This window comes from Seriola aureovittata, chromosome 11 (assembly GCF_021018895.1).
Source record: "Seriola aureovittata isolate HTS-2021-v1 ecotype China chromosome 11, ASM2101889v1, whole genome shotgun sequence".
Lineage (NCBI taxonomy): Eukaryota > Metazoa > Chordata > Actinopteri > Carangiformes > Carangidae > Seriola > Seriola aureovittata.
Window position 1 is genome coordinate 15369424 of NC_079374.1, and position 18881 is coordinate 15388304.

General features: G+C 38.6%; 1 protein-coding gene across 1 annotated transcript; it reads left to right on the forward strand.

The window, feature by feature from the left end:
- The first annotated feature begins 1825 nt into the window (after positions 1–1825).
- On the forward strand, positions 1826–17702 carry LOC130177701 (activin receptor type-1C). The gene is made up of 9 exons (XM_056389617.1): positions 1826–2191; positions 7515–7745; positions 11045–11287; positions 11546–11776; positions 11858–12025; positions 12581–12737; positions 13087–13211; positions 13514–13644; positions 15126–17702. Exons 1-9 carry the CDS (start codon positions 2122–2124, stop codon positions 15249–15251), a joined length of 1482 nt encoding a protein of 493 aa, XP_056245592.1. The 5' UTR covers positions 1826–2121; the 3' UTR covers positions 15252–17702.
- Positions 17703–18881: the final 1179 nt, after the last annotated feature.

Consider the following 18881-nt stretch of genomic DNA (forward strand, 5'->3'; position numbering starts at 1 on the left):
ACATTTTCCCTACCAGCTGTAGACTGACACTGCGTGCACTGCGGATATCTTGGCAGATGTCAAACAGAAACTAGGCTCCTGGTGGTTCGCAGACTGATTAATATGCTACAAGAGTTATGGGCCAGATGATAGAAACACAACAGTGGATGCCTGATGGTGCTGAGACGCCCTGCTTGCATGTATCAACAGCTGTCAGACTTTTTATTTAGACTGTCTTCATATTCAGAATCATTTGATCCATGTTGCACAGAGCACAGAGGTTTGACCCAACCAGTGTTAAAATTGCATCTTGTTTCCCCGAGGTCCTGTACTTGGTTTGGATACCTGCTGTGCACGTCTGTACATTATGACATACATCAGATGGAGGAGTGTTAACTCCTTCCTCTCTTGCAGAAAGGCTCCTATGTAACTAATAACTTATTATGATTGAGTTGATAAATAAGAACAAGAAGATACTGATACTGACTATTTTAACTGTTTAAAGTGACATTTAAGAACTTTCCATTCACTGTCTGTACAAGTTTTTAATGTTGTTTTTCCTACCTTCAGCCTGATATTCATCTATTCATAGTCCCTGGATGAAGACTGGTAATATACTACAACATTGGGTGCCATTTTAACAGTGATGACGAGCAGAAATTACATAATTAGTGGTGATTTCTGAACCAATAACAGAACATGGATTCAGTAGTTATTATTGATGACTTGTTCCCTGTTGTTTCCAAATCTGTGCTGTTGGTACAGAACGTGTAGTCTGCCTTGATTTTGCTGTGAATGCATGGAAAATTACATTTTGTGCTTCTGTAGTCTTTGGGATTAAGCTCAGTTCACTCCTTCACTCTCCCTGGTGACACTGGCACCTGTTGTTGCTATGGAGCCTGAGCAGCAAAAACACGACTTGGTCCCACATGGCCTGCTGTAAATCACATATTGCATACAGGTAAATGTACGGCAGACCCATTCAGTCATCAATACCTGAAAGTGTTTACTCTTTGCTTGGGGTAAATGTTAGCAGTGATATATGTCTTGCCTGGTTTCTCCCATTTTGTGTGCTTGAGTGCTGCTCACATCCAGGGAGAGGAATTGCAATAGCCACATGGGTGCAAGATAGGCTGCTTAGGGTTGGATTACCAAACAGGCAAAGCAAAGAACTGCCAGTCCCTTAGGAGACACATAGTTGTTAATTGGTCTGTGGTAATTTAATTAAATTAAAATTTGTCAGAGAACTTGCACCTCTCAAGTTCAATATCAACAAAAGTATAAAACTGTATTATTACCCAATGTTATGGTCCTGTCTGGTCAAAATCTAGATTTTTCATTATTTTAGTTTATTTTGTGCTCACATGGGTACATGCATAACTTTTCTGTGTAGTCAGATTATCATAGTCTTAAATTGCACATAAAAATCAGGGCTAGGTATTTAAGGATAGGAGCACTAGTTAGTCTATAATAAAGCTGCTTTATAATCTGGATGCCCCAAACAGGTTAATCTGGCCATTTCTACCATTCCCTGGAAACCACGTCACCATAGACCATTTATTGGCCCACTAGTGTGGAATATTCATATTTCCTTTGGAACAGTGTGTGTATGTGTCTGCTTTGCTCAATACAGAGTTTGATGAGACTGTTATAGCCTACATTATTTGTTAATGATGTAGTCTGTCGTTTTGAGTCCTTCTAAAGACTCTGGATTACTTTCGCATATTCAGCGTACTCTGAACAATTTGTCCTGGTTTCCTTTCACAGCAAGCACTTAGTAAATAAGTGAGAACTGACACCTCCGTGAACAGGTCATTTCCATATTCAATCAGCAGACAGGAGGTGGTGTTTCACTGGACCTGCAGCACTTAAATGGATGTGCAACACACTTTCTTTCTGGCTCTCATTCACATGTCTTTATCAGCGGTCTGCAGCGCTAATCCTCTTAAACTCCTAGTCAACAGAGGCGGAGCAAACCTCTCGTTGCGTTTTACAGTTTCCTCCCCGCTCATTTACTGTGAGAGGCTTCTGTGGCGGGGTGCATGGCCGACGGACTTCACCGCAATGTGTGATGTTGTGTTTACTGTAGAGTAGCTGCGTGGAAACGGTGCTTTGGAGAAGGGTGCAGATGCGGCACTTGCCATGACTTGTCCCGGGAAGCAGAGCTTTCAAGCGGCGTTGATCTTCCTGTCTGTCGCCCAGCTGACTGCAGGTACAGTAGCTCGGTTTGCATTGTATCAATCAAATGCATTCATTTGGCAAATGACACTGTGTCAAGGTTTTATGAGTTATTAAACTGCTGACAGTATACAGTCATGGCTAAATAGTTTATTCAATTGACTTTTGAATGCTGTTTTCAGGAAACATGAGTGAATTGAGTTTATTTAACTTAACTGAACGACAAATAATTTCATACTAATCAAAGTTAAATCACAAGCACCAAAAGTACAGAATAATAAAGATATATTAAGTACATATAGTTTATTTCTCATTAGGGTCATTTCCTGTTGGTGTTAAAGCTCTGAATTCAAAGACCAGTTACCAGTTATATAAAAGAAATAGTTACCCCCCAACAAACAGCCTGTTTTCTTAGCAAATAAAAAAGAGTGCTTTGTAGAAAAGGAAACCTGCGAGTTAAACAGTCTTTTCAAAAAATTTGTAGAATATTGTCAGTTTTATTCTTCATTGCCATTTCAAAGTCACTACTCATGCTGTAAGATCATGGTGAGACTATGATGTTATTGTTTTTGGTAAAATTTAAAATGTACTAGTTTCATAGAGCAGGATTGCTTTCATTTTGTGTGGACTCTTACCTGTTTGTATAACAAGGATTAACATTGTTTTTTTTTAATAATAATAAAAAAATAATTTAATTTGCTTAACTAAATTCATACTAGAGTTGAAACAATTAGTTGATTAGTCAGTCCACCAAAATTAATCTGTAGCTATTTTTGATAATTAATTACTAATTTCAGTCATTTTCCGAGAAAAAATAGCAGACTCTCCTCTAGTTGAAGCCGTTCTAATGTGAGGATTTGCTGCTTTTCCTTTCCATATATTATAGTAAACTGAATACTTTTGGATTTTGGACTGTTGGTCCAAAACAAGCAATTTGAAGATATCACATTGGGCTTTTTTGATTTTCATGTTTCACCATTTTCTGACATTTTGTAGACCAGACAGTTAATAGTAAAGATTATCAGCAGATCAATCAATAATGAAAATAATCGGCTGTTTGCAACACAAACACCTCCTATACATATTGAGTCAAAAAAAAAAAACTAGCAGCTAGAATGGAAGAAGTATCTCAGGAAAGATGTCAACACCATGCACCTACTGCTGTTGTCACCTGGTTTGTTCTGGTGTGCCCTGTTGAAGACAGCAGTGTTTGCAGTGCACTAACCTTTTCCCTTTGTTTTTGGATGCTAATAGTTCAGGCTTTGAATAAGTCATTAACACTAACTTGAAAAAAGTGAAACACGCAAGGTGTGTGGGAGCTGTTTCAGCCTATTTCCAATGGGGCAAGCAGGTAGTTGGGTTAATTTTAGAAGAGTCAAAACTTTGGCAGGCTCTTTCTGTCAACAGACATTCTTGTTTTCTACAGAGTAATAATTGAAGTGCACTTATTGGACACTTTATTTTGTTAAATATAACTGAACACACAAATTCAGCTGTGCGGTTCTTCTCAGAGATGCACTCATTCCAGGTTGTATAATGCTTTACCCCTCATATTGCTCCCTTTGTAATTATAATGCATAAGTGGTACTTTTCATAACAGTCGATTTTTGCTGAAGACTTCTTTGGTTAAATGGTTTTGCAAGTGTACAAGCCTCAGTTATTGCATGTGATTAATTACTTAATGGATCGTTAAAAGTAGTTGATAGGCAGATTTAAGCAATAGATACAAATGTACAGTTGCTATTTCTTGCATCGAGTTATGCAATACTTTATAGGCAAACTCTGCTTCTCCACTTATGCCCGTTTTCTTCTCCTGTCAAAAATCCCTTCCATGTTGGCAATGTTGTGAATGTTGGTTCTAGGAATCTGCATGCCTCAGGGTCTGACTTTGATACTTTTTTTTGAGTCAATTTGGTCCAATTTCATTACCAGACATCACACACTGAGTCAAGTAAGGCCTCCCCTGTCCTTTTAGCATTGTACTTCCCCCCTCAAAGATTACCTCAGCACAAATGGCTCATGCCTACTTTACTGAGCATCTCAGAGAAGGAAGTCAGTTCTGACTGCCTCAATATTCTCAGTGACTCATACTTGGTTGTATTTTTACGTTCAGGAGTACATGCACTTTGTTTCTTTAGGAAATGACTCATATCAATTGGAGGACTAGGATTTAGGGGAGCTGCGGGTAGAGGTTCTTGGGAAATAATCGAAAACATGTGAACACGTTTCCAACTTGTGTGGAAATATGTAAAGTGTTTCTCCATCTACTTCAGATTCACCATCTCTGACACATATTGTCCAGGGTAACTGCTCCCCCTACAAAACCATGTCCACAGTGCAGAGTTTATAACACCTTCAAGGACAAACAGCTCCAAGCACAGCGATTTCAAGACATATTTTATTTGTTGCACCTCAAAACTCCAATTCCATGAAAAATTTTCTCCACATTTGAACTGTGTTGTAAGACCTCACGTGCATTCATGTAACTTTCATCGATTTCTGGTTGTCTTTACATCGTTTGTTTTGTTCATTGTGGCTCTTTCACTATGTCAAACTATACAGAGATAAAGAAATTCACTGTCACTCCACACTAATCACTTACTGAGCTACAGTATTTTCAAACTTTATTTAATAATCATTGTCCTTGATAAAATTGTTGCCAGGCAACTCTCAGATATGTTATAAAAGAAAAGCATTTTTGGCGTATTCCGGTCAGGTTCTCCCTGACCTGAAATCCGAATCTTTCGTTGGCTCTTTATTTTGTCAAGAGGTCAGCATCACTGCTGGAAGAGCTTTACAAAGCCCTTTACTATTTTTTTTCTACAGTAGCTCTAAATCACTCCGATTAAAAGACAGACGATGATCGGTTTATCCTGCTAAAATGTTCTGTACACCACACCGCTACACCTAGGTGACATGTTGCTTCATTCCAATGAACATGGGCACTGTTGTTTGTTTCTCTCAATCCTGTGCCATCTTGGTGCTGTAAACTCTCACTGGTGCAACAAATGTGTATTAATCTATCTATATAGATATGTCTATACTATATAATATATTTGTGACCCATTTTCAAACATTAGATCTTCAGTTATCACAAATGCACTTAGGCCTGAGTTCCATGAGGTCAGCTTGAATTTATTGTCATTATCTCCATAAATAATACTCAGTATAAAGTGGCACAAAATCAAAGTCCTTCAGTGCTCCATTATAGACAATAAACAAACAAAGGGTAGGAAAGTTAGATAGTATTGAATATTTTTCAATGGATTTGTTGAGAACATTGCTAGCCTTTTCTTTTGAACCATCTATCACTCCATGTGGCTGGTATTTCAAATGTTTTGTGAGTGTAAAATTAATATGAATCATTTGTTAATCATTATTGTTTGTTTTATCATTCAGTCCCTTTGTTATAATTGTGTGCTTTAAGAACGAACTCTGTACCTACAATAGGAGTAAAGAAATGTGGGTAACTGAAGAAAGTGAAAACATTATGCAAAAGTATTCCAGATTTTCTGTGTTGAGGCTTTGTTTCCCTGGAAACTGTAACCGGACCTATGTTCATCCTGATAGGTTATATTAGTGACTGTCCAGCTAGTGGACAGTTTATGGCTTCTTTCCAGTTGATTCATATTTTTATTAGGGTTAGGGTTTTATTAGTATTTTTTCTCCCATTGTATACAATATATTTTCTAATCCTCAATCTATCAGTGTTCTGTGTGCTTACTGTAGTCAGAGTTTTCTAATACAGCAATTTTCAGTGACAGTTTCTCTTCATATTTGTTAGTTTAGTTTTGTTGTGGTGTGCCTCAAGGATCAATTCTTGGCCCCATCATGTTCTCTTTTGATATAGTTAACTTTGTATTAATTTGCTACATGGATGACTTATAGCTATATCTTTCATTTAAACTGTATGACAATGGCAACCTGTCCTCCTTACTGATTTGTTTAGCAGTTCTCAAGGCCTAGACATCTTTACATCTCATTTAAAACTCAACAAAAAAGAGAAACTCTTTCACTGGCTGAATCCATGCATCGGGTATGAAAATCTATTTCAAAGCCCAGTTACAAAAGTAAGAGTCACTGATCACAGCATGAACTTTGACCACAATCTCAAGAAAGTTTCTTAATTTTTCTTCCAGTTGCGCAATGTATAGTTTAATTTCTGTTCTTATCTGCCAAAATCTGAAAAAGATTTATTAATGTTTTTCTTCTTTGTTGGAAAGAGTATTGCAATACATTAGATTGCTCCACTTCCACTCCAAAAATGCCACTGCTAGACTTTTAACAGGTTGAAATCAAACAGTGCTTGTGGCTTTTGAGTTCAAAAATTAATTTGACATGTTTTTACACTTTATTTCGTAATGTTATTGTTAGCATCATCTTCATTATTATTATTTAATCCCTATTTAATTAAAGTGCCATGTAACATGCCCTTGACATATATAATACTTACTACTTAATACTTTTATTTACTTTCAAGACAGTCACTACTCATGAGGACTTGTTGGAAGTTGGCTGAATGGGTTTCACATTCAGTGCCACCCAATACAAAATAAGTCAAATCAATTCTTTATTTCTATAGCACATAGAAACACAGCTAGAATGAACCTGTGTAAAGAGGTGCTTGGTGAAAGACAAAATATCCTGACAAAAAATACTTTGTTGGGTCTTAATATCTTAGTTACAATGAGACCGACTTGGCATGCAAACCCCTAACTACACATAGGACATACAGTTCAGACAGCAGCCACCAGTTTTTACTGGAATGTAAATAAACTGACAGAGACCCATTAAGATTTACTAAACAGTATGAGAATATATTCATTAAAAATTTATAAACAAACACATTTATCTAAATATAAATAATCTAATTTAACAACTATATTATATGATGTGTTTATGAATACTGTAGAGACCTTTACTTATATATTATTATAGGTTAAAAACTGGGGCTTCCTTAAAAATATTTTAATTAAATAATGTACAATATTCACAGTTATTTCCAGGTTTTTCCAGTGAGCCAGGCGGTGCAGCTTTTCTTATCAATCACTCACAGTGTTATCAAACAAAGCATGACAGCAGCTCCAAGTAGAACACAAGATTATCTGGGTGTTAAAGTAAGAGGCATTACATCGGTTCCTCCGCCTCCATCCATTTAAGAGTGTAGACCTCCTTACCTAACAGGAGCCTCCTGCTTCTGAAGAGTTAAAGACCACTAACAATGACAATCTGTGAATGAAAGTGTTTCTCTAATATCCCCTTTCTTTGCAATTTCTCAAAGCAATGGATTGACTCCCAGAATGTGTGTGTGAAGAAAATTGTTATCTAGCCATCTTGAGTGATTCAATGTGTTTCAGGTCTGAAGTGTGTGTGCCAGCTGTGCACCAACCACACCTGTGAGACCAGTGTAGACGGTGCCTGCTGGAACTCTGTGATGTTGATTGACGGGAAGGAGGAGACGGTAAAATCCTGTCTGTCGCCTTCTGAAATGAAGGGCCAGGTCTTCTGCTACAGCTCCCGCAATGTCTCCAAGAGGAACTGCTGCTTCACTGACTTCTGCAACAACGAGACTCTGCACCTATACCCAGGTACTGCTGAAATTATCATTATTATTTTATTTCAATACAATATGGGTTTAATAAATTGTGGTTCTTCTGAATTGATTATCTTGTTTCTATCTCTCGTTGAACATGGATTCATCTGTTCAGACCGTCAGTTAATGTCACACTGCTCAGTAGTTACTGCATTCAGTCGACAGCAGCACCAGCTCAATCCCAAGTGTGGGATTTCCCACTCATTCTGGCCCCGGCTAGACGAGGCGGATGCTGATCCTACTAGATCCTGTGACATAACAAATCTGGCAGAGGCTATGGGACGGCGGTTAGTGATCCTCCCCCTCCCTCCCCTGATTTATAAATAAATACTTTGTCAGGCATGTAGTCCGACCGCAAGTTAAAAGCCTCTCATGGGTCTGCTGGGTGGAAGTTGGCCTTAAAGCAGAGGCAGATTACTTTACACCTGTGGATATACGACTCAGTGGAAAGTGCTGGGAGGTCAGGGTCACACTCACCATGTGGGCTCATGAATATTTGCTGTGTTAATGTAATATATATATATTTTTTTATGTTTATTTGTATATTTACTTTCACTTCATGGTAATTAAATACTTTATAGCCTCATGTAAATTGGATAATTTATAAAGAATGTAAATTGGATTTGTTGAAGTTGCATTCATTACTTTTTTAGCCAACTTGGAGCTGCACCTAATAATAAGCTGAAAATACACACAGTTATCATGTAAAAGTAATATGATTAAGTAATATGATATGATAAGCATCTGTTTTGATCTCGACTACCTCCACCATGTTCCAATATATTCACCAGCTAGCAGCTTACTTTGTCTGTCTGCTGTTTGGGGCTATAGGAAGGTAGACTACAGTGGATATATCAGAGCTTTTTGCTGAAAACAGCTCCCTGCTGCTGCTGGAAATGTGGTTGATGAGAGTCAAGTTGTAAAAGCAAAAGACAAATAGTCTGTCAACTTGAACAAAGTCATTTGACCATTGTTCGTATGAATGTTTTGACTAATGCAGCTTAATAAAAACATAAAAATGAACATCAGTATAGTGCAGAGAGGCTTCTGAGTGGCCTGGTTTAAATTGTGATTCCATTTGACATTTGACATTAAACACTGTGCGAATTTGTAAAACATTGTTTTACATTTATATTTATTTCAGTGCTTGCAAACACACAAATGTTTTTTTTCCCCAATCCATTTAATTGCTCATTTTCTCACTGATTTTAAAATTGCACTAAGCAACTAGATTGACTTGTTTATCAGAATTGTTGCAGATTAATTATCTATCGATTGACTAATCAATTAGTCGACTAATTTTGTCAGATTTTCACACAGACTTTAGAATAGAATAAATAGTAAATGCAAAAAATACAAAACACATCTATTTACCTGGGGAGCCCCAGTTGATTGCAAATGACTAAAAACAGATACAATACACTGATCTTCTTAGAACGCTGCTCTTAGACAACAACAGCCTAGGTTCCTCTTCCTGCATTTCAAATATTCGAAAATATTTACTCTTGGTCATAGTATGAAATAATACTACTAATAATTAGTCCATTCTTAATTTTTGACACCAAATAAAACAAAAATGTAAGTGTTTTTCCTCCACTTATTTATTTGTGTAAAATAAATTTGAGTTAGATGGAACTGTGTCTGGTCACTTTCAAAAAATGTGGAGGTTGTATAGGAGATTTAAAGTGAGAAGTGCTGCGGACTGTTGATGAGACAGGTCGGGGCAACAGCCTGAGGCTGTGATGGTGTCGACTGTGAATGAGGACACTACAATCAATCTGTTCCACTGCTCTGCTAAATATCAGTACGTGAGCTCATGCGGTGTGTTATTTATTTTTCATACATAAAAACTTCATGTTCATCAGTGCTGTGACCTCTGCAGGCCTAAACGGTAGAGTGTATTTGCAGTTATAAGCTGAGTTTATAGTAGGTAGTGGTTTGTGGTTTTGTGTAGCTGTATTAACAGATTTGTTAAGTTTATTGTCCTTTAACACCATGACAGGGATGAATTCTGTCTTCTTCTATTATTTCTGTTCCAATCATTTATTTAGATGTTACTGCTGAGATTACACCCTTGTCCCATACACAGTCACCAAAAGGCAAAAAAAAAAAAAAAAAAAAAAGTTACAGTTTATAGAAGGTCTTTTGCCATTAGGCCAGAGGACAGTAAGGTCTTGTTTTTCACCATATCTGCTGAGGTCCAGCTGGATATGTATTTAGGTAAAAGGCTAAAGATGTCTTAGGAAACTGTGGTTTAGTTCATGATGGGTTGCTCTGCACATTGGGTCATCTGCAGATGTTGCATGTTTGTGGCTCCTGCTGAGGACATTTCATACTTTGGGGATTTGAGAAGATGAAAAGGCCAAGAAATATAGAACCACAAGTGGATATCTCCCAAAGTTAGTCTTTTTAGTGCAAAATTGTTTGTATTTCCCAAACCTATCATTTAGTTGTAGTGCTATGCTAAGGTGCTATTACATTATTCCCTGTGAACACTTTTGTCATCATATCTGTGAATCTGATATTATCACAGTGCCCACCAGCTCTGCTATTTTTGTTTGTGTTGAGATCTTCCTTGTCCACCCACAGACAGAATGAAGGTCATGGATAGAAATGCCAGGTTACATTGTTTTGCCAAACCCACAGTTTATTACAAAGCCTCACAGGGCACCTGCGTTTGATAAGTGTATGCCATCTATTTAAGTAAAGAGTGTTGTTGTAAGAAAAAAATGCATTTTTAATTTGGATTTTTGGAGAAGAGTTTATTGGCACCACGTTTCTGTATCTCTTTTGATTCATGACATTTATGGGCAGTGATTAAAATTTCTGGCACTCTGGAAAAAAGAAAAGTTATGTCTGCCACAGTTTTTTGGCAGACATAACTTTGCATCTGCCAAATGTACAATTTCTATTTCTCTAAATCTTAAGACATAGCCAACTGGCTATGTCTTAACTTTTGCTGAGTCCGTGTTAAGGTCAGAAAAGTGTTATACAGTAAATCAGACAAGGCCGTCAGCATATTTCAGAACTCGTAAAACACCAATAATAATAATAATATATTCATCACTTGAGTGGCTGACTTCCATCCACTCTCTGTTGTACACAAAACACTTAATGCCATTATCGACAACGGCCAGCAGAGGGTGCAACAGTCATAGGGAGCTCAGTGATAAAAAAAACATAATCACAAATTCTCTCTCCATTCTACTGATTAATTTCAGGGAACATGTACGTTAATAATACTGGATTTGAAAGATTTACATTATCTTGTTGCATATGTATGTATGTTATCAGAGAGGCCTTTGGAAGAACCCGGCTGGAGCAGGCTGCAGCTCGCTGTGGTGATCTTGGTGCCGTCCTGCCTCCTGTGCATGGGGATCCTTCTAGGGGTGTGCGTTGTGCAGGGCCACCACTGTGCCTACAGCCGAGCTCACAAGCAAGACCCAGAGGAGCCTCTAGATGACCAGATGCTCATGTCACCTGACAAATGTCTCAAAGATCTGATCTATGACATGAGCACCTCAGGCTCTGGATCAGGTGAGAGAAAAAACACCCGTTGTCTTAACTGACACGAGGGCACAGGCTGTGATCATGTCCTGTTTGAGTCATTCTCGGCAAGTGAAGCAAGTCAAAATGTAATGATTACATATGAATATAAGAAACTCTTCAGGATTTCTTAATGACTTTTAACTATAGCATTCCAGCATTCCTTCCAGATGTGATCTACTGAGACAAAAAATCTTCTCTGCTGCGCATAGTCTTTGCCGGTTGAATTATTTTCTGTGTATATTGCAGGGCTGCCACTGCTGGTCCAGAGGACCATAGCTCGGACCATTGTCCTGCAGGAGACCATTGGGAAAGGTCGATTTGGTGAGGTGTGGCGGGGCAAGTGGCGAGGAGAGGATGTGGCGGTGAAGATTTTCTCCTCCAGGGACGAGAGGTCCTGGTTCCGTGAAGCAGAGATTTATCAGACTATCATGCTCAGGCATGAAAACATCCTGGGATTCATTGCTGCTGACAACAAAGGTGTTTGAATATCAGGGTGTATAATGAGCTCTTTAGCTATAGACATTGTGTGACATGTGTATTATTTGCTGTGTGCTGCAGATAATGGCTCGTGGACTCAGCTCTGGTTGGTGTCAGAGTACCATGAGCACGGCTCCCTGTATGACTACCTGAACAGGTACACAGTTTCGATGGAAGGCATGATCGTCCTGGCTTTGTCAATATCCAGTGGGCTGGCACATCTCCACATGGAGATCATTGGCACGCAGGGTAAGGCTGCAGTTAGTAAATAAAGAACATGAAGGACAATGACCTCATATCAGAGAATTCAAAGGATTATGACACTTATGTGAGCAGTAAAGCCACAAAATACTAAAATATCATTGGACTTGAAAAATTATCATAACCCAGATTCATACTCTAATAGTCTATCTTTTCCGATCTATCTTGATTTATCTGACCAACAGTCCAACACTCAGTTCACTTTGATCTAAACCAGAGGAAAGCAGCTTTGGAGAAGTTTCAATCAGCCAATAATTAGCATTTTGTTCTTAAAACTGATTGATCATACATTTTCAGTCAGTCAATGGGCTAACAATTGAGTAATAAACTTGGCACTAGTGTATCTGCACAGTAAAGCCTATAGCAATTCAGCTGTTCATTTATATTAATTTTGACTGATGGTTGAGCTGTTGATCCATTAAACTGGAACTTGATCCAACTGCAAAAGTTTCCTCCTTATCATCCATCTTTGAAAGCTCCAAAATATTTGTCTTAATATAAACCTATATTTTTTAGGCTAATTCGATACCTTCTTGATTCTAGGGAAGCCTGCCATTGCTCACAGAGACCTAAAGTCTAAAAATGTCCTGGTGAAGAAGAATGGTACAGCAGTCATTGCAGATTTGGGTTTGGCCGTGAAACACAACTCCAGCACCAATACCATAGACATACCGGCCAACCACAGAGTGGGAACCAAGAGGTTGGATATACTGTACATCACAAGGCAACACACAATGAACACACACGAAATGGAAACATGAAATCAAAGTTTGAAGTGACTTCAACCTGGTCCAGTTTATTTGATTTGCCATGACTTCTCTGAAGTCAACATGCTCTAAAAACAAATGTAATTCAACATGATAAATTCAGCTGTTTTTTCTGCAGCTGCTCTAAATTTTATGATGATACCATGTCCTGCAGCTCTGAATTCAGGAAACAGGAGATAAAGATTTATAAGAAACCTACACACTTTAATCAATTAAGGAAATCAAAGGGGTACTTGACTTTTTTTTTGTTACATTAGACCTTAATTATTTTGTCCTCTGCAGGTACATGGCCCCAGAAATCCTGGATGAGACAATCAATATGAACAGCTTTGAGTCATTCAAGCGGGCGGATATCTACTCGCTAGGCCTGGTGTTCTGGGAACTGGCTCGAAGATGCTCTGTTAGGGGTACCTTAAATGACACCCACACATGTACACTCCCACTTGTTTATTGATATTTATATGAATATCCCATGGATAAGTACTCAGGGAAACTGCACTTTGGCGCTAATAGTACATATGATACACACACAAATGTCATGCTCCCAATAACAGTTAGTCGTTATGGGCTATGTCAGTTTGTCCCTTGTACACACTAATTGAAGGTAGTTTATGTCCTCGTGTTTTTTCACACACTGCACATCCTCAGTCTTGCATGTGAAGAAAAGCATAATTATAAAGAAAATCATCATTTGTTGTTATTTGAACAGGACTTCATGAAGATTTCCAGCTGCCTTATTACGACCTGGTGCCTTCAGATCCTTCCATCGAGGACATGAGGAAGGTGGTGTGTGATCAGAAACTCAGACCCAGCATTCCCAACCAATGGCAGAGCTGTGAGGTGAGATGGGAAAATCTATCTGATCTATCATCAGATCGATAGATAAATAAGATAAGATATAATTCATCACTAGTGTGTGTATGAAACTGTAATGGTGAGATACAAAACAGAATTAACAAGCCCAATGCTTAAGGGATAATTGTGGTTTCTTACCACACAAGGTCTACAGTAAATGTATGAAAGAATTTTTAATCCACAAACCGAATGAGTACACTGAGTCATCATTTCCACTGAATGATTCAGTAGCTTTTAACATCTGAGCTTTCTTTAATGCTGACTGAAGATCTGCTGCACAGCATGATACTTCCCAGTTCGAAGCTTACTTGTAAGTAGGACAACCACAAAAGCCGAAGAAACAATCACAATGCTGTAAGTGTGATACAGAAAGGTGGTTTCAGAGATTTTCAGAATGATGAACAGCTTTTCTGTCGGTCTAGTTTGTGCTGAACTTAACAAAACAGACTGAATTAAAACAAAAAAAGCATAGAAATAAATGATTGACACAGTCAGAATTTTCGAACTGAAGTGCTGATGAGCGGTGATTCATAAATTCCTTACTTCCATTTTGAAGCTGTGGCCATCCTTTCTGTCAGTTATGATGAGTTATGATGAGTTATGCACTCACTGAAGTAACTTCTGAGAACTGAGAAAGGTGAGCAGGGCAAGAAATGCCAGTGGTCAGGACACAGTTTAGACTGAACCACTTTATTTGGAGGTAAAACCCAAAAGTGAGCACCCTGGAAATCTAGGTAATAATCTCTCATTGCACAGGAAAAGTTTGCGCAGTGGCTGACAGTACAACTACATGAAATGGCCTCAGTATGCTACAAACCAAGTGCTCGTCAGCTGGTTGAACACTGGTGGTTAGGAGGATCTGCGTTTGACAATTGTTCTAACTTTTGGAAACTGAGATTTAGAGAATCATTGCCAGTTATGCCTTTGCGTCAAGTGCGGCTGTTCAGAACAGAACCCTTCATACATACTAGTTCATCTGAAGCAGACTGAACCCTTAAGTAAGGTAGATCAAAGACAAACCAGGATGTCTGGGTTATAATTTTATTAATTAATTCATCTATTTTTTGCCTTCCTAGTAAGTTTGACTAACCAGCAATTCATTTGATGAGTCTAATGTTATTATTAAAGAAAGGATTGCTGGACAAAACTACAGAAATAAGTTGTATCAAACCACACATTTCCTCAATAGCTTAGGTAAATTTGGGAGGAAATACATCAAATATACACAAAGTCATATGAGCACAGGGTGGATGACACACCTGACACTTTTTCTTAGCTTCACCCCTCTCTTGTTATTTTGATATATTATTCCAAAAAGGTTGATCACTCTAATGCTAACATACTGTATAACCGCCGCTCTTATTATTTATGTTATTCAAGGTAAGAAGCTGACACGTGTTGTCTGAATGAAGTGTTACTGTATTTTGACTCTTGTGTTAATGAACACTGTCATGCTGATTCTTCAGGCTATGCGTGTGATGGGCAAACTGATGAGAGAGTGCTGGTACGCCAACTCCGCTGCACGACTCACCGCTCTACGGGTCAAGAAGACTGTCTCTCAGCTGTCAGTCATCAAGGATGTCAAGGAATAGTTGGATTTGTTGCCCCCCTCCTGCAGATCAGCACTGGTGCCGGCACCGGTGCAACAAGAGGAACTGGGAGTAAACAGGGAGAAGCTGTCCTCTCTAACTGCCTGAGGCTGCCCTCTTCAGGACACAACCACACTGTTCACTCGCAGAGAGGCTCGTCAGGCTGTTGTTGTTGGTGCCAAAGTATTGTAGGAGGCGTCTGTGGCTGCTTTGCACACAGACACCTGGTTGACCAATTTGAACCAAACAGCTAAACTTTAGGTAGGAAGAGCCATATGAAATAAGAATATGTTTAATGTGTATACATATTGTTTTTGCTACCTCACACATTTAAGTGTCCAAAGCTTGAAATTGCACATTGTGATGTTTTTGTGCCATATCTTATATCGTAGCAAACACGGTATTGCTGGGTAGGTAGCGTGCTAACTGACAATCAAAGGGTACTGGATAAAAAAATTAAAAAAAAGCCCTAACTGGTGCTGAATGGTTTTAAATGACACACATACAGTTATACCAGTAAGCTCCAGAGCTGATGCTCCACACTTAACAGGATTTCAGCAGTGCATTTACAAGTGGAAGAGAACCTTTAGCTCAATATATCAGAGGGTTTTTTTTTTTTTTTTTAAACTGTGATCTAATTCTTATTATTGATTGTTAGCCATTGAGCGTGGCTCTATAGACCAGAAGATGAATTCTAATGCCCAGACTTTTCATCTAGTGCCACCAGATAGGCACTAGATAAAGAGAGCACAGAAAAGGGTCATCGAGTACAGCTTAAACTCATGAAAGCTGAGCCTGACAAGTTTTGATTTACAAAACAACTTGAACCTTTTCTGGCACCACCCTCAGGCTAAACCCTTGTTTTTGATTGACTAGCAGGAAGGATCTATGGATTGCAAGGGTAGCTCTCCATTTTTAACAGTGTCATGGGGCAACGAGCGCTATAAGCATGTACGTATTGTTCTCAATATAAAGAGAAGTAAAACTAGGAACTCCTACTACAGATTTTGCACATTTAAATCTTTCAGTTGCTGCCATCTTAAAGCTGAATGCTAGTATTTGGATGAACAGAAGCTCAGTCATGAATGTGAAAATGTATGTTTTGGTTTCTCAAACATATTTATTCACACTGGAAACATCACTTCGAATTATGATTATTATTTTATTATTATGATGATTCAAACAACCCCATTCACACTTCAGAAATTCAGACAAACGACTAACTTAATTTCAGTATTGTTAACATCGGCTGAAGGTATTTGTAGTTTCTTTTAATAGAGTAAAGTAACAAATAATTTAGTTATCAGTTTTCCCAGCAAATTTTCCATAGTACCACATAATGACGATCTATAAAGATAAAATCATAAAACAAGAAAATAATGACAATGCACAAAATAGACAAAAATGCTTATGTTATCAGCAGAAGTAGTCCAATATCATGCTGTGTTAATAGTGTACATTAGCACTGGTGGTAGATCACTTTGAGACATTTCACCGCGAGAGCAAAGTTTTGGCAATGGGGGCACTCTAGGGTCACTAATGCCACTGTCAGACGTGGCCTGTAAAGCCTTGTCATAACAGGCTTAGTGGAAGTGCACACGGGTAAATCTGCATGCCGCGTGTGCTTGTATGCACTCACGTGTGCAGGCGTGTCTGTGTGTGCACGTGTCTGTGTGTGTGTATGTGTGTTTCATATCATGTGAAACGATCCTTCATTTAAATGTATGAATCTGATTGATTATTGTAGTGTTTGTGAAACTGTGAAACTGGTGCTGTGGATAAAAAAAAGAACTTTCCATGTTCCCCGTACACCATGGCTTTAAATTCATGTCTAGCTCTACAGCCTCAGTTAAGGTTCATATTTTTTAGTTGCTAAGGCAAGTTTCATATTTCCATATAGCTGCTTAGTATCAGTGTTGACACATACGACAATATGTAAGTATTTTCCTGTCATGAAGGTATCAGAATTACTGGGTGATACTGTATGTAGCATCAGCAGTATTGCATCTTGAAAATAAGCTATGTACAGTAGCCTGTTGCTATCTTGGTGAATATCAGTTCATGTGAAAGTTTGTATTATTTTCTTTCTGTGAGATGATTAGTCATGGAATTATTCGACTGTGTTGCAAAGAGTAGGAAGTATTAAAAATGCAGTATTTAAGCGTCTAGCTCTGCCCCCCCCCCCACTGAAAATACCTGTAATGTAAATTTGTTTTTATCTGAAGTTCAGTCCATGCTGAGCCAAGCTTACAGTATGTGTCGTCCATTGTGTCAAATCTGCTTCTGTAAGAATCAGACAGGTGACACAGAGAAGAACTGATAGCTAAAAGACTTTATCAGTCATTCCAAAGAGGAGTGACCACCATGTGCAATTTCTGACTGGTGTCTTTTTTATATGTATTGTAAATGACATAGCTAAATATTAATAAATGTGACACTGCTTTCGTAAAATAAGGCCTACTTTTGATTTCTCATTTAGATGCATACATTTGATATATGTAAATACTTTCTGTGTTGTTGCTCTCACTATTTATTCTGTGCAGAAATAAGTGAGTTCAGCTGCTGTTGTGCACATTACTGTATGTAGGGCAGAACTTCCCTGAGCAGCTTATCTGACACAGGTCCTTTTTATCTTCCCCATTACACTTCTACCTTAACTGACATGACTCATCTGTGCTCGCTGCTCTATTTTACGTATACTGTTTATGAAGTGGAGTTGTCCGTTAGACAGAGGAAATAAGACGCTAATGCTGGGGCCATCAGCGCTACACAGATGAGTCATTCCCTTAAGATTGTGCTGTATGTTGCTTTAACAGATTTTACTGCTGCTGCCTGTCACCTAAGGTCACGTAGTTTCACTTACAGGAAGGTTATTGCGCTCTCTTGAGAACCTTCCTATAGCAACAGCACCAAGCAAAGAATCTGGTTACCTAAAAGTGACATAATTATTATAGTTTTTTTTTGTAAACCATTTTAGTCATTGCACATTCTGTTTAAGCCAATGTTTCACATATGACAAAAGCAATGATGAGAGATCATCAAAGTGGGTTTTTTTCTGTTGTCCTCCTTCCTCAGAGTGCATGAGCTGCTATCACTGACTTTTCTATGCATAAAGTAACAAATATGTGGATTGGGATTTGTAAATGTGTGTGAAATGCCTTGGTCGGTTAGGACAACGGCTCTGCTGAGGGTGAGTGGGACAGAGGGGACAGCTGTGAGGCATTCATATGTACAGTGCTGAGACTCAGTAAATTTTCTCAGATTTTTGGGTCACCAAAGAAATGCTGCTTTTGTGCATGGTGAAAGATGATATTCTTTTCCTGTAGATTTCACATTGTAACTTTTGAAGGCATGGGTGTGTTAGTGGGAGAGGGTTTGTGCGCTGTGGTTCAGTTTTCTTTGACCCATCCGCCATTGTCCTCCCTGACTGCTGGCCTGTGTGTGTGATTTTTCTTTTGATCCGACCATGTCTGATGCCTTCAGCCCAATGACCCATGCTGTCTGTGAGGGGAGCGTGACACTGGCCCCGGGCTAAATCAACCTTTTGTCTGTCTTCATAAGACAAGTCTCCCTGCTTGGCAGAGCACAGGACTCAGGATCAGACTGAAGCTTATCCCACTGAGAAACTGAGAG